Below are 15373 nucleotides of genomic sequence, written 5' to 3' on the forward strand. Positions count from 1 at the left end.
CTGCTATCCTCTACCCTAGATTGATCAAATGGTGGACTCCATGGCTGGCTGTGAGAGGATATGTATGTTGGACGCCTACCAGGGGTATCATCAGATACCTTTAGCAAGGGAGGATCAAGAAAAGGTTAACTTTATTACGGCTGATGGTACTTTCTATTATACTGTCATGCCCTTTGGTCTCAGGAATGTCGGAGCCACATACCAATGAATGATGGATAAAATCTTCCGGGAGCAGATCGGGCGTAATGTGGAAGTTTATGTGGATGACATACTCATCAAATCCCCATTAGTTGTGAATCTGATCCAAGACGTGGAGGAAACATGCAGGACTCTCCGACAATATGGACTAAAGTTGAACCCCTTGAAGTGTCTATTTGGAGCCAAGGGAGGAAAATTCTTGAGTTACCTGGTGACTGAGCGAGGAATAGAAGCCAATACTGAAAAAGTTCAAATGCTCAAGGATATGCAGCCTCCTCAGAATTTAAAAAAAACCCAGAAGCTGGTCGGCAGAATAACAGCCCTGTCAAGATTCATTTCCAGATCTGCAGACCGAGCTGCTCCTTTCTTCAAGGTGCTAAGGAATGCCTCCAAATTCCAATGGGATGAAGAATGTACTAGAGCTTTCGAAGAGCTGAAAAAGTATTTAGAGACTCTCCCCTCTCTCTTTAAGCCAGTTGTAGGAGAACCTTTATGGGTCTACTTGTCGGCTACCCCTGAGGCTGTAGGGGCCGTGCTCGTTAAAGAACATGATAATGTACAACGGCCAGTGTATTTCTTCAGCCATTTATTGAAAGGAGGTGAGTCTCGATACACGACCCTAGAGAAGTTGGTTTATGGATTGGTCCTTATGGCTCGGCAGTTAAGACCCTATTTCTTATCGCATCTTATCACAGTCCTAACCAATAGCACCATGGGAAGAGCGCTAACTAATGTAGAAGTTGTGGGTCGGCTTATCAAATGGGCAACGGAGTTGGGAGAATATGACATACAGTATCAGCCGCTCACCGCCATTAAGGAGCAGGCCTTGGCAGATTTCTTGACAGAAGTTAATCAGACCAACTCTGAAGAAACCTGGAAGATCTACGTGGATGGGTCTGCTAATCACCAGGGAAGCGGGGTTGGGGTCTTGGTAATATCTCCTCAAGGAGATATACTCCAATTAGCGGTTCGATTGAATTTCCGAGCCACGAACAATGAAGCAGAATACGAGGCTTTGTTGGCAGGACTGTAAGCAGCCCGACACGTAGGGGCAGCTCGGGTAATCATTCATTCAGATTCGCAGTTGGTAACTCAGCAAGTGACAGACAACTTTATGATAAATTGTGATAAATTGTAAGTGTACCGGGAAGCTTACGAGAGGATGAAGGAAGAATTTACAGAGGTCATTGTAACTAAGATTCCCAGGTCGGAAAATGAGAGGGTAGATGAGTTAGCAAAGATGGCCAGTTCCTTGACTACTTGGGTGTTGGATCGGTCAACGGCATAAACTTTTCTGATAGCCCAGATAGATATGCAAAATAATAGAGAAGCAACTATTGATTGGCGGGCACCCATGATCAACTATCTCAGACAGGGTATCTTACCAACCGATCCAGAAGAGTCACGGTTGAGCAGAAAGCAAGTGCATGCTTATGTAATGATTGGAGATCATCTCTACAAGAGGTCCTTCTCTCGACCTTTACTCAAATGTTTGTGGGTAGAGGAAGCCGACCAGGCCTTGCGAGAAATACACCTGGGATGCTGTGGCAATCATGTTGACGGTCGGACATTATCTCGCAAGGTACTCTTGGCCGGGTATTTCTGGCCTACTTTACAGAGGGATACTCACAAGTTGGTGAATACATGTTTGTCCTGCCAGAAACATCAAAATTTGACACATCGACCTACGGCCCTTTTGAGAACGTCTATAGTTTCATGTCCTTTTGATCAATGGGGCATGAATATCGTGGGACCATTTCCGATGGCGCCTGGTCAGAGGCGTTTCTTATTGGTGGCAGTGGACTATTTTTCTAAGTGGGTAGAAGCAGAAGCCTTGGCCCAGATCACAGAAGATGCCATCATTCAATTCCTATGGAAGAACATTCTTTGCAGATTTGGTATTCCTCACAAGCTAGTGTCTGACAATGGAAGGCAGTTTCAAGGACAAAGAATCCAGGCTTGGTGTAAGGGATTTGGCATAACGCAAGCCTTCACTTCAGTAGCATATCCACAAAGCAATGGTCAGACCGAGGTAATCAACAGAGAAATAGTGCGGCGTCTGAAGGTGAAGCTGGATCATGTCGGAGGAAATTGGGTGGAAGAGCTGTCAAGCATTCTGTGGGCCTATCATACAACACCTCGAGAAAGTACAGGTCTTACACCATTCCACCTGGTTTATGGCAATGAAGCAGTTGTACCCATAGAAATTGGAGTGCCATCGGTCAGGAGGATACTATATGATGAAGGAAACACAGAGCGGCGGTTAGCTGAGCTGGATCTTATTAGCGAAACTCGGGACAAAACGACGACTCGGTTGGAGGCCTATCGACAAAGAATGAGACAAAATTATAACAAAAGAGTGATTCCTTGATTCTTTGGAGAAGGAGATCTGGTCTGGAAGAAAATCAAGCTAGTGGGGGGCGTGACTAAGCTAGCACCTCAATGGGACGGGCCTTACAAAGTCATTAAAAAGTTAGCATCCGGAGCTTACTATTTACAAGATGAATGGGGCAAGAGGCTAAATCGACCCTGGAATGCTAATTACCTGCGACCTTATCGAATTTAAAGAAGCAGGCCGAGAAATGTAAGCTGGGCGGTAAGCCGGGCTGTCACTCATCCAACAAACCAGGATAGCAGACCAGGGAAAAGTAGATCGAAAAGAGCATAAGAAGATGTGAAAGCAGAAATTATATGTCCTAATACTTGTTATGGCAAAGCTAAGCAATTTTAGTAAAAGCGAGCCTTAGAATGCAAATGAAGAAGTAGCAAAGTACTTTACAAGTAATGGTCAAGTCATTATATACAAGTAGCCAAGAAATATCACTTGAAAGGAGCAAAAATTTCATCCAGGATCTCTTTAAGGATCCGGTCATGGTCTAAAAATTCAGGAGGTGGAATTGAATTTAAGTAGTCTTGCTCATAAATTTGGCGCAGAACCCCGCCCGCCCCATAGATAACAGACATGGAGAAACGTTGTCCAACCTGTACACAGAATTCCAGAGAACGCAGATACAGAGCATGGTTCTGTAGACAGCGGTCGTTCTCTCCATCTCTGTAAATAGCCAGAGTTGTTGATACGCCCTCTGTGGTAGCCTGAGCCTGAGCCAGTTCATTCCGGGCAGTGTCCAGTTTTGCTGTTTGGGAGGTCAATTGGGCCTCCTAAGATTTCGACTTCTTGTCTTTCTCCTGCGCTAGAGTCTCGGCATCATGCAGCTTCTGAGCCAATTGGTCCATAGCTCGTTGATGCTCTAAAGCTTGTTGATTTATACTTTGCTGGTGCACAATATCGACTCGGCTTTACTTTTACTGGAGATCTTTAAGTTCATGGTTGGCCTGCACTAGGGATATTTCCAAACTGTTCTTCTTTTTGGTCAAATCTTTTATCTCGGCCCGCAAAGCATGGCCAGGTTGGGCAGGATCATGCAATTGCAGTTCCAGTTCAGCAACCTGGTCCCACAGCACCTTATTCTGATAATGAATAGCGTGGAAGTAATTGTTCACTGCCAAAGACTCTGCACAAGCCTGGGGCATATAGGAAATATCTGATAAGAGCGGGAAAAATAACAGTTGGGAAATCTTCAAAGTTTACCTTGATATATAACTCTGTGAATTTGTCCATCTGGGCCAGGGAGGCAAGGAGTCCATGTGTTGTATGCTTTCTTCTCATAAAGTAGCTAAACGACCTTTTATCTTGAGGGAACTAGTGGGAACATCTGCTCGTGACCATAACCTCTTCTCAGAAGAGACAGTAGTATAGTAACAGTGATGAGTAAGCGGGGGTGGTTCTGAGGGCCCCGCGGTTGAGCCAAGAGGAACTGAGGGCTCAGCAGTTGAGCCAGAAGGAGCTGAAGAAGGCCCCTGAGGAGCTGCTACGGGTGGGGTAACTGAAGGGCGTTCTGAGGGGCGAGCTTCGCTGCCCTGAGGTTGCTGCGAGGTGGAAGGTTGAGCCAACGGAGGCTCGACCTGAATATCGGACGGAGTAGGGGGATCATTTACATGGCTCGAGATTGGAGGCGGAGTCACAATGGGAGGTAGAGGAGAGGCAGCTGCGGCTGGAGGGGGAGAAGGGATAGACGACGGGCCTAAGTCGGACACCAGATGAGGGGCTCGACGTCGACGTCTCTGAGCCAGCGGCTGGCCATCCGAATCAGAATCATCGGAAGGTGATCGAGCCCAGCGTCTAGAGGGAGAAGGGGCATCCTGGCTCAGGCGGTCATTTGTGGAGTGGGCCCGGCGAGCTGCTTGAGAAGCTTCTCTGAAAGTAGGGCTGGCAAAGGAAACATTGCCTGATCTTCCGCCAAGGCCCAGACGTCTTTCACCAAGGCCCAGAACAGGGGTATAAGTGGCTCTGGGAGGACTAGCCGATTGGAGGGGTGTTGGGGTAGTAGGCCGAGCTGTACGTGGGGCCCGGGGGCGAACAGGGGTAGCCAGCCAAGGTGGACGTGCAGCCCGGGGGCGACCAGGGATAGCCGATCGGGGTGGACGCGCAGTCCGGGGGCGAGTAGGGCGAGCCAAGGGAGCAAGTCGGACACCAGAAGACCCTCGTCGAGCAGGTCGGGGTGGAGGATTGGATGGGGAAGCCCCACCGATTGAAGTCGAAGATGAATGGGGGAGTGCTCTCCTCTGTAGGATAACTCGACCATGCCTCATTAGTTCTATATCGCTCAGAGGAAGGGGCTGAACCTCCGAAGCGTAGGTTAAGACTTCAGTTGCACAAGATAAAGTGAACCATTAGTTGCCGCAAAGAGAATAAAGTACCTATGAAGGCATAACAGCACAGAAAGAAAGGCTTACCTAGGGAATGAGGCGTCTCGAGAGTCAGATAACTCAGGCGAAAATAGGACAACAATTCCTCCTCAAATAGTAGACGCGTTAAGTTCAACTGTCAGCCGGCCAAGTGAGACGAGGCTTCTATATAAGAAGAATCAAGATGAAATTCCCCTAGTTCGGGAGATGGAGGAAGTGATTGTTGCCATCGCAAGGGCCATTCCACCTCGTGAGGAAAGCTAATGAAGAAAAATTTGTTTCTCCAGCTCGAGTCAGAAGGCGGTAGGGATGAGAAAAAAGTAGTTCGAAGACGGGGCTGAAAACGGAATGTGCCCTCTTCCTGGCGCCGGAGGGTGAAGAAGCAATGGAATAAGTGGGCGGACCAGGATAGTTCACACACATCGCACAACACTACAAAGCCACATAGGATCCTTATAGAGTTTGGTGTTAGTTGTCCCAGGGGGATCCGGAAGTAGCGACATATGTCGGAAAAGAAGGGATGAAGAGGAAGACGAAGGCCAGCCACAAATAGCTCTTTAAAGAAAGTGCAATATCCATGGGGAGGATCAAAAAATTGATGTATCCCGATAGGAATGACTACATACGCATTATCCTCGACTCCGTAAGTATAGCGCAGGTCATCCCGATCCAATTCATCGAAAGTGGACGAGCCAGGATAGTACACCGCCGCCAAAGAAGCGGAGGCCATGAGAAAAAGGGAACAAAAAGAAGAAAGATCAAGCGGAAAGCTATCAATGTAAAAGCAGGAGGATCAGAAGTAAGGAGGGATTCAAGCAAAAGGGAGAAGAAAAGGACATGAAATGCTTGAAGTCGAAAGCGAGAAGAATATTTATAGCTGCCGGGCAAAGGGGTAATTTCGTCAGACTATCATCCATTGGAGCAAAATAATGGGCGGGAAGAAAGAGAGCCGAAGGATCTTCCTCGAAAATAATGCCCAAGGGCATATTTGGAAAAGTACTGGCGCGAAGTCCGAAGAGGCGGATCTAGGGAAAAGATATGAACAGCTGTCTTAGAAAAGTGCCCTCGCTTTCCCGGGCTGGGACTTAACTTTTACTTCCCCAGTCTTCATCTATCCAGACCTGGATCACGAGGGAGCCCAGTCTGGACTTAATTCTTAATTTCCCGGTCTTCGGTTATCCAGACCTGGAATACGTGGAATGGATAGATCGAGGAGCAGGACCATGTCAGGGGGATCAGCAGAGAAAGGCAAGGAAAGCAGGTCGGGGCAATAGGGGGATCCTCGACCGGGGGTAAAGGAGGCCTAAAATAGGTGGCCAAATTACACATTTACAAGGCCTTGGGGCGTTTCAGGAGGGAAGTATACAAGACTATCAACAATAGAGCAAACCTACTGTTAGAAGATTAATATGCTAAGAGACAAGCAAAAGCCCACGGTCAAGTGGTATCACGAGAAGGACAAACACGCTAAAGTGAAGATAAATCAACAAATAAGTTATAAGAGAGATGATCAGTACATCAAAAAGTACATAAAAGTGCAATACATATGGACATCTTAGGGATTATTGTCAGCAGGGTGGGGATTATCTTCAACAGGACCAGCAGGGTGTTCAGTGGGGTAGGACGTAGAGTCGGCCGGAGGCTTAGGAAGGAGGAAGAAGTCATCATCATCTTTGAAAGAAGGGAATGACCCATCAAGAATCTCGTTCATGATGCGACCTATATCTAAGAAATCTTCTGAAGGGGCGGCCCGAAGCAAATTCTGTTCAAACATTTGGCGAGCTCCTCCACCCACGCCACAGCATACCATGAAACTCATCAGATCTCCAAGTTTCCTCATGAAGAAAGGGGAGGCAACGTAGGCTCGCCTGTAGGCTCTCAGACGACCCACTTCCCCTGCTTGGTAATCTATCAGCTTAGCCTCGGCCTTCTCCTTGTCAGCATGGGCCAGAGTCAAGGCTTGTTGACTTTGAGAAGCATTCTCTTGAGCTTTCAGAAGGTTGGCCTGCATAGATTTAAGAGTCGCTTGGCTGGCCTCCCACTGGCTTTGAAGGGTTTTCTCCCAGTCGGCGCTGGAAGCCAATTGACCCTGGACTTCTGTTATAGTCTTCTGAAGAGTCTCCCGGGTTTCCTGCCGGCTTGCCAATTGGGCATCCTTTTTATCCAGCTCAACTGCTAGCGCCCGACACCTCTCCACTTCGGAAGCCAATTTGGACTCGCTTGTCTACAGAGCCGCTTCCAAAGCCTTTATCTTGTCAAAAGCCGCATGAGAAATATTGCGAGCAGACTCTGCAGACTCCCCAATCAAGCGAAGATAATGCGCTAAGTCTCCAGGAGTCGGATTGAGGGGATCGCGGGGAGTTAGTGGCAACTCTAACTCCTCAAGACGAGCCTTTAATACTTCATTCTCCCTTTGTAAGCTGCAGGCGTACTGAACGACACTTAGGTTGGCAGAGCAGGCTTGCATTAGAAATAGGAAGAAAAATTATAAAAGATTCCAGCAAAGGATCATAGAGATAAGAAGACTTACAGAAACCAACTGGCAAGCCGCTTGATCTAGCCCCATCATCGGGGGATTCTTCCAAAACTTCCGATTACCGGAGCGCCAGGAAGCTGCTAAGTCGCCCTCTAATTTAACTAGGACAATCAGGGGAGGAGCATCTTCTGTAGTTCCTTTGGCGGCACCAGGCTCTGTGGAAGTAGGCAGGCGCCAAGAGTCAGTAAACGAATACTTCTTGCAGAACTTCTTTTGAGAGCAAGAAGTAGAGGCCAGAGTGGTTATTGGGAGGTCAGTGACTAAAGGGGTAGAACCCCCGGACGGGGTAGTGGCTGGAAGAGGGGCCTGCCTAGAAGAGGGAGCAGTAAGGAGGGTTTGCCAGGAAGCTTGATCAAGACCGGGGATCAGGGCAGACATCTGGGGTGACATAACAGGAACTTCTGGCCTCATATTAATCTCCCGGTCAGGAGTAGCAGCCCTGGTTTCCAAGGTTTCTAAAGAACGAAGGCTAGCAGATGATCGACGGCTGGAAGGAAGAGGTGGAGGTGACGCCTGAATAGTTGGAGTAACCTTCTTCCTCTTGCACTGAAGTTTCAGGCATTTGGCTGCCCGAGGGGATGCAACTCGCCTTTCCTCGACCTGCTCTTCAGTGGCCTCCTTGATCTGCTCTTCAGTGGGCAGATCGACCTGTCCTACAGCGACCATGCCTTTCACTGGAGTCACATCCATGGGAACGGCCGAAGAAGATTCCTCCTGGGCCGGCGCCGGTGGGATAGGTGGTGGAGCGGAAGGAGCGGATTGTGAGGCAGAAGGGCCAGATCGGGAAGAAGTTGTCAAACCTTGCTTAAGCTCCTCACTTAAAGTTTTCAAATAGGAGACAGATCAGCGCTTATCATTAGAGGAGTACGCTCAGAACATGGCAGCCTCTGCAATAAGAAAGAAAGATACCTCAGTTAGCGAAGAGTAGCAGAGAGGAAAAAGGGGTCTTACCAAATGGAGCCCCTATTTCCACCTGAACGGGGCTGAGCCCAAACAAATACAGAAAGCCTTCCAATAGTAATATAGAAAAGCTAACGATCATGCCTTGAAGTTTCTCTGAAGTAGTGTTACAAGAAGGCTGATGTTGATGTACAGGAAGGTCGGAAGGGATGTCAGAGCGCCACTATGTAAGCCCGACCAGCGGCCCGAGGAGTCTAACAAAGAAGAAACGGGATTTCCACCCCTTGTTCGAAGAAGGCATGTCAGAAAAAAACTTATAGCCAGGACTAGCCTGTACCATAAACATTCCTGGCTCTGAGCGTTTGAAAGAATAAAAATGGTGAAAGAGCTGAACAGTCAGGGGAAGTTGGTATACACGACAAATAATAACAGTGCCACAAACGGCTCTAAAGAAGTTAGGCGCAAATTGAGAAATGCAGACGCCGAAGTAGTCGCTCAGGAAAGAAATAAAAGGATGGATGGGAAAGCGAAGACCTCCTAAAAGCTGGTCTCTAAAAACGGTTATGAAGCTTGCCGGAGGGTGAGCAGGGTGTTCATGGGGCGTAGGAACTCTGAGTTCATAATCGTCACTAAGTCGCAAGTCCGAGCGAATCACGGATAGGTCGTGATCATCTATATCCGAAATGAAGCACGAATACCAAAGAGTGGTCTTACCGTCAGCCATTATCAAGGTTAAGAAGGTTGTAGGAGAGATCAGTCGAGAAGGAGGAGAGCACTAGGCGGGAAGAGCCTAGAAGGGGAAGGGTGAAGACGTCGGAGAAGTCGAAACAACAGGAAGATGGCAGTCGAAACGCGCGAGGCAATGACTGTGGACTGCCTTTAGGGTTTATAAAGGGAGCTCTCCTAGGGAATATCGAAAAGAGACGTCGAGTATCTTTTTGGGTGAAGCGCCTAAAACTATCCGATCACCGAGGGACATGGTCTTATGGGAAACCGTGTACAAAAAAGAATGGCGTCAGCAGCGTCATATTGCATAAGCAATAAAGGCATGGGACAGGTGTCGATCCCCTAGGAAGCGTATTAATGATGGACGTGATAAGGAAATCATGAGATAAGGCGGGAGTACGATAACTTTTACAACACGATTTTCTTGGGAAAAGGCGAAGAAAAGAGGCAGGAAAGAAGTTCAAACGTCACAAGTCCACAAAACGTCCTAAGGGATAAGTAGTATTTTAAATCTCTTTATCCTCACAATACCTTTATTGCCTGTAGACAAAATCAAGTGAGCTTCAAATAATACCTGGTCGAGAAATTACCTTCTGGGTCGGCAATATCTATCCGGGTCGGGAAATCACCTCTCAGATAGGTAACATCTATCTTGGTCAGGACATCCCTTCCAGGTCGGCTATCCCAGAGTCTCGCCCCAGCGCGAGTTATAAGTGAGCAAAGATATCACGCCCAACGACATTCCAGGTCGGTTGTCCCAGACACTCGCCCCAGCATGAGTTATAAGTGAGAAAGGCTCTCACGCCCAACGACCTTCCAGGTCGGCTGTCCCAGACTCTCGCCCCAGCGCGAGTTATAAGTGAGCAAGGCTCTCACGCCCAACGACCTTCCAGGTTGGCTGTCCCAGACTCTCGCCCCAGCACGAGTTATAAGTGAGAAAGGCTCTCATGCCCAACGACCTTCCAAGTCGGCTTTCCCAGACTCTCGCCCCAGCGCGAGTTATAATTGAGCAAGGCTCTCACGCCCAACGATCTTCCAAGTCGGTTGTCCCAGACTCTCGCCCCAGCGCGAGTTATAAGTGAGCAAAGCTCTCACGCCCAACGACCTTCCAGGTCGGCTGTCCCAGACTCTCGCCCCAACGCGAATTATAAGTGAGCAAAGCTCTCACGCCCAACGACCTTCTAGGTCGGCTGTCCCAGACTCTCGTCCCAGCGCGAGTTATAAGTGAGCAAGGCTCTCACACCCAACGACCTTCCAGGTCGGATGTCCCAGACTCTCGCCCCAGCGCGAGTTATAAGTGAGCAAGGCTCTCACGCCCAATGACCTCCCCGGTCGGCTGTCCCAGATTCTCACCCCAGCCCGAGTTATAAGTGAGCAAGGCTCTCACACCCAACAACTTTCTAGGTCGGATGTCCCAGACTCTCGCCCCAGCGCGAATTATAAGTGAGCAAGGCTCTCACGCCCAATGACCTTCCCAGTCGGCTGTCCCAGACTCTCGCCCTAACGCGAGTTATAAGTGTGCAAGGCTCTCACGCCCAACAACCTTCCAGGTTAGCTGTCCCAGACTCTTGCCCCAGCGCGAGTTATAAGTGAGCAAAGCTCTCACGCCCAACGACCTTCCAGGTCGGCTGTCTCAGATTCTCGCCCCAGCGCGAGTTATAAGTGAGCAAGGCTCTCACGCCCAACGACCTTCCAGGTCGGCTGTCCCAGACTCTCGCCCTAGCGCGAGTTATAAGTGAGCAAGGCTCTCACGCCCAACGACCTTCCAGGTCGGTTGTCCCAGACTCTCGCCCCAGCGCAAGTTATAAGTGAGCAAGGCTCTCATGCCCAGCGACCTTCCCGGTCGGCTGTCCCAGACTCGCCCCAGTGCGAGTTATAATTAAGCAAGGCTCTCACGCCCAACGACCTTCCAAGTCGGCTGTCCCAGACTCTCGCCCCAGCACGAGTTATAAGTGAGCAAGGCTCTCACGCCCAATGACCTTCTCGGTCGGCTGTCCCAGACTCTCGCCCCAGCGTGAGTTATAAGTGAGCAAGGCTGTCATGACCAACGAACTTCCAAGTCGGATGTTCCAGACTCTCGCCCCAGGGCGAGTTATAAGTGAGCAGGGCTCTCTCATTCAACAACCTTCCCGGTCGGTGCAATGATTTTTTCGGGTCCTGACTAAACATGAAACTTCGGAGGCACATTCGCGAGTCATAGACATCTCTCAGAAGGTAAGCAAATTATTCTTATTACGGTTGCTATGTTTTGCTAGAAATGGTAGAAAGATGCAGGGGTTACACAAAAACGTAGTAAAGGATGGACAGTATAATGGAAAACCACAATAAGTGGGGAAGGCAAAAAGCAACTTTTACTCCATCAAAATCAGAGATATATTCTTTAAGGGTTTACATGGCTTCTAGAGCCGAAGGCTTGATCCTTTTTAGTCAGATGAGCTCGTACCTTAATTAGATCTTCTGTAATTAGGTCGATGGTACGTTTCAACTGCCCAATGGTTTCATCTTTGATACGTCCTTCCTCTTTCAAAAGAACCACCTCATCTTCATGCTTCCTCTTCAAATAAACAATATACTGCCCCTGACTCTGAAATTCCGATTGAGCTTTATGCTTAAGAGCGATTTCGGCTCGGGTCCTAGATTTGGCGGCCAGCCAGAGGCTCTCTATCTCATGAGTAAGGGAAGCCTAAAGATCTCTGCTCGCGGTCATCTCCTGAAGGATGCCTTCCTTTTGAGCCAGCAACTCCGTCAGAGTGGCAATTTGCTGGAGCGAAGCTTCTTCTTTTTGAGCTGATAACTCCAACAGATAGGAAGTCTGTCGAAGCAAAGAAGCAAGTTCACTAGTTTCTATGGTAGGTTCCATGGAAATGAGGTACTGTATTAACAAGAGGATATCTGGAAGCATTGGACGTTCGGATTTTTTATAGGGAAGGAGAAGGTGAAGGGATTTCCTCGAAACTTGGGGCGATATGTGGAAAAAAGTGCTACATTTATAGGAAGAAAGTGCTCCCAGAAGTTGAGGAGTCCTCATAAGTGTAGAAGGGGATCGTTCATCTCCCAAGGCATAGAGAAATTTTGCAGAATACAGATAAAAGATAGGTCAGCAGAGCAAGCGGGAACCAGGTCAGCTAACACAAGGATGGGGGTCTAGTCAGTCGGACTAGAGCCTCCTTCGACTAGACTTGAGGGGGAGGCTTGTGATACGATGCATGTTTTGTGGGGTCGATAGGATGATGTGATTACGAGTCAAGGCCACAAGAGGGTCAGAAGTCAAGCTGACCTGGAGGTCAGGAAGGTCAGAAGTCAATCCTCCGTGGCTGGTCAACAGTCAAGCCTCCGTGGTCGGTCAACAGTCAAGCTGACGTGGAGGTCAGGAAGGTCAGGAGTCAAGCCTCCGTGGCCGGTCAACAATCAAGTTAACGTGGAGGTCAGGAAGGTCAGAAGTCAAGCCGCCGTGGCCGGTCAGTAGTCAAGATGACATGGACAACAGGGAGGTCAAAAGTCCAGCTTACGTGGTCAAAGTCAAAGTCTCAGAGGACAGGGTGGTCAAAGGAGGGGATTATAAGACCAGCCCTGACAGTGGGTAATAAACGGGCCCGCGGACCAGGTATAGCTGAAGATGGAGAACTACAAACACAGAGGTCTGGTACAGGCCCAGCGTGCAGGTCGAGACATTCAAGCCAAGGATCACAGGTCTGGTTATAGACCCAGTGTGCAGGTCGGGACACCCAAGCCAAGGATTACAGGTCTGGTTACAGACCTGGCTTGCAGGTCGGGACATCCAAGCCAAGGAGCAGAAGTTTAGATACAGACCCAGCGTGCAGGTCGGGACATCTAAGCCAATGATCACAGGTCTGGGTATAGACCTGGCGTGCAGGTCGGAACATTCAAGCCAAGAAGCAGAAGTTCGGATACAGACCCAGCGTGCAGATCAAGATGTGCAGACCGGAGATAGCAGATGACAAGGGCATGTCGGGATACAAGCTCAACACAGATCGGGGCATACAAGTCAAAGGTACACAGATCAGGGCATACAAGTCAAAGGTAATAGTATATAAAAGCAAGGTGAATCCAGACCTCAGAACGCAGGCTCGTCGTTCAGACACTACAGGAAAAATTAGCCAAGGAATCGTAATCGCTTGTCAGAGAGAATAATCAAGGTGTCAGGGAATATGCCAACAGTCGGGGCTCAACACACCTTCGGTTTTGCCGCCAGCCTATTAAAAAGAACCACGTGTCAATCACCGCCAGACAAAGCCTGACAGCCGACATTCCCTGACGCCCGTCAGACCCAGAAGCTTCTGTTGCAATATAAAAAGGGATGCCTTGTCCCTTATGCAGGTACGCTCACTCGTCATTTCTCATTAGTCTCTACTTTTCATTTTTTTTTCTCTGATCTCTGGGGAAAAAAGTACCTGACTTGAGAGTCGGAGGGTCTGACCCAGGGACTTTTTCCCTGGTTTCTGGTCTCTAACGACTGGTGGATTCGTCTGAGTGTGCGCAGAGCAATAGCGTCATCGTCCTGGTCATCTCTCGCCGTCAGCTGCCCATGTGAGCTTTTCCGGGAGGGTACCCTGTAGATCCAGTGCTTTAATGACTCTCCGTCAACTTTCTGCACAACAAGGCCCGCCTTCATCCGACTCAGCTTCCGGACGGGATATATATATATAATCCAAGATCTTGGGATAATATTGATAATAAAACAAGAGATCTTTTGATAGAGAATGGTAGAATGTAATCTTATGTCCTTGTAGATGAGCTTTCGAGACATTTTTCATATTCTTATTACACAAGAAAATTATCAAATGAAGAGAATAAAGATTGAAAATGACTTGTGTGTACTCGAAACATGAGAACAAAGTATATTATTTTTGTTGCAAATTGTTTAAATCAGTGAACAATAAAAGTTTACTAGCAAATGAAAACCTTAATAATTGGAAATATTTAAGTGACTAACTTAGGCAATATGAGGATGATATTGAGCATATTACCAACATGAGAACTTGAATCAATATGCAAATTAGATTGAAAAAGAATGAAATAATTGATAAAAAATCTAAGTGCAAATTAAGAGAGAGAAAGAACATTGTAAACTTATTTTACTTTGACGTGTCCCTTTTGGTTGCAGCCATAGCATGTTACCTCGAACTTCACTTTCGGACTTGATTGTGTCTTCTTGGACTGAATCACCTTTTTGATGTCCTTCTTTGTGAATCTCTTCTTCTTTTTGTAGAGTCTGTATACTAGGTTGACGAGTTCGGCTACTATCTCATCATCGTCATCTTCTGAGTCTGGTTCATCTTCGGACTCGGGTTCAATATGATGCTTCTTTCTAGCCTCCTTTGCCTTGCTTGTACCTGCAATCAACGCAATACCTTTCTCGGTCGGACGTGCATTAGTCTGTTCATGCAATTCAAATTCGAAAAACAGTTCATCTAACTTAATTAACAACAAATCCTTGGATACTTTGTAGGCGTCTACCATTGATGCCCACAACGTATTCCTCGGAAAAGCATTTAGCGTGTACCTTATTACGTCTCTATTCTCCATCTTTTGTCCGATCCCATGGAGTCCGTTCAGTAGATCTTGTATTCGCACGTGAAGTTGGCTAGCTGTCTCACCTTCCTGCATTTTTATGTTATATAACTTATTTAAAATTAGATCGTGCTTACTTACTTTCGTATCTGAGGTGCCTTTATGCAGTTCGATCAGCTTCTCGCACAATTTTTTTGTGCTTGAGAATGGACCAACTCGATTCAGCTCTTCCTTTGTTAGACCACATTGAAGAGTACACGTTGCTTTGGCGTTGGCCTCGACCTTCTTTATTATACTTGCGTCCCAGTTCTCGCATGATATTGGTTTTCCAGTACCGTTGAGTGGGATTGAGATGTCGGTTTTGATGATGATCCACATCTCGAACTGGTTTAAAGGTAGAACTCCATTCGGCCTTTCCAGTAGCCGAAGTCCTCACCGAAGAAGAGTGGCAGACGAGCTGTGTTGTAGCCTTCTTGATGGGCCATTGTAGAGAAAACTCTCGCACACAAAAAGAAAAAGAACCAAATATTCCAAGACTTGGTCTTGGATTAGTAGTACGAGAGAAAAATAGAAATAGCAAAAAAAATTTAAATTAATAAAATATTAATAAAAATATTTTTAAAATATTATTATAATTTTTTGAAAACGCGACATTTCGCTAATCTAGGCCAATAGTGAAAAGATGAAAATAAATTTTTTAAAAATAATTTTGGAGGGAAAAAAATGAAAGGTGTA

General features: G+C 47.5%; 1 protein-coding gene across 1 annotated transcript; it reads right to left on the minus strand.

The window, feature by feature from the left end:
- Nucleotides 1-11789: 11789 nt before the first annotated feature.
- On the minus strand, nt 11790-15016 carry LOC121979479. The gene is made up of 2 exons (XM_042531467.1): nt 14780-15016; nt 11790-11918 (listed from the first exon to the last, which is right to left on the minus strand). Exons 1-2 carry the CDS (start codon nt 15014-15016, stop codon nt 11790-11792), a joined length of 366 nt encoding a protein of 121 aa, XP_042387401.1.
- Between the last annotated feature and the right edge of the window lie 357 nt (nt 15017-15373).

Source organism: Zingiber officinale, chromosome 5A (assembly GCF_018446385.1).
Source record: "Zingiber officinale cultivar Zhangliang chromosome 5A, Zo_v1.1, whole genome shotgun sequence".
NCBI lineage: Eukaryota > Viridiplantae > Streptophyta > Magnoliopsida > Zingiberales > Zingiberaceae > Zingiber > Zingiber officinale.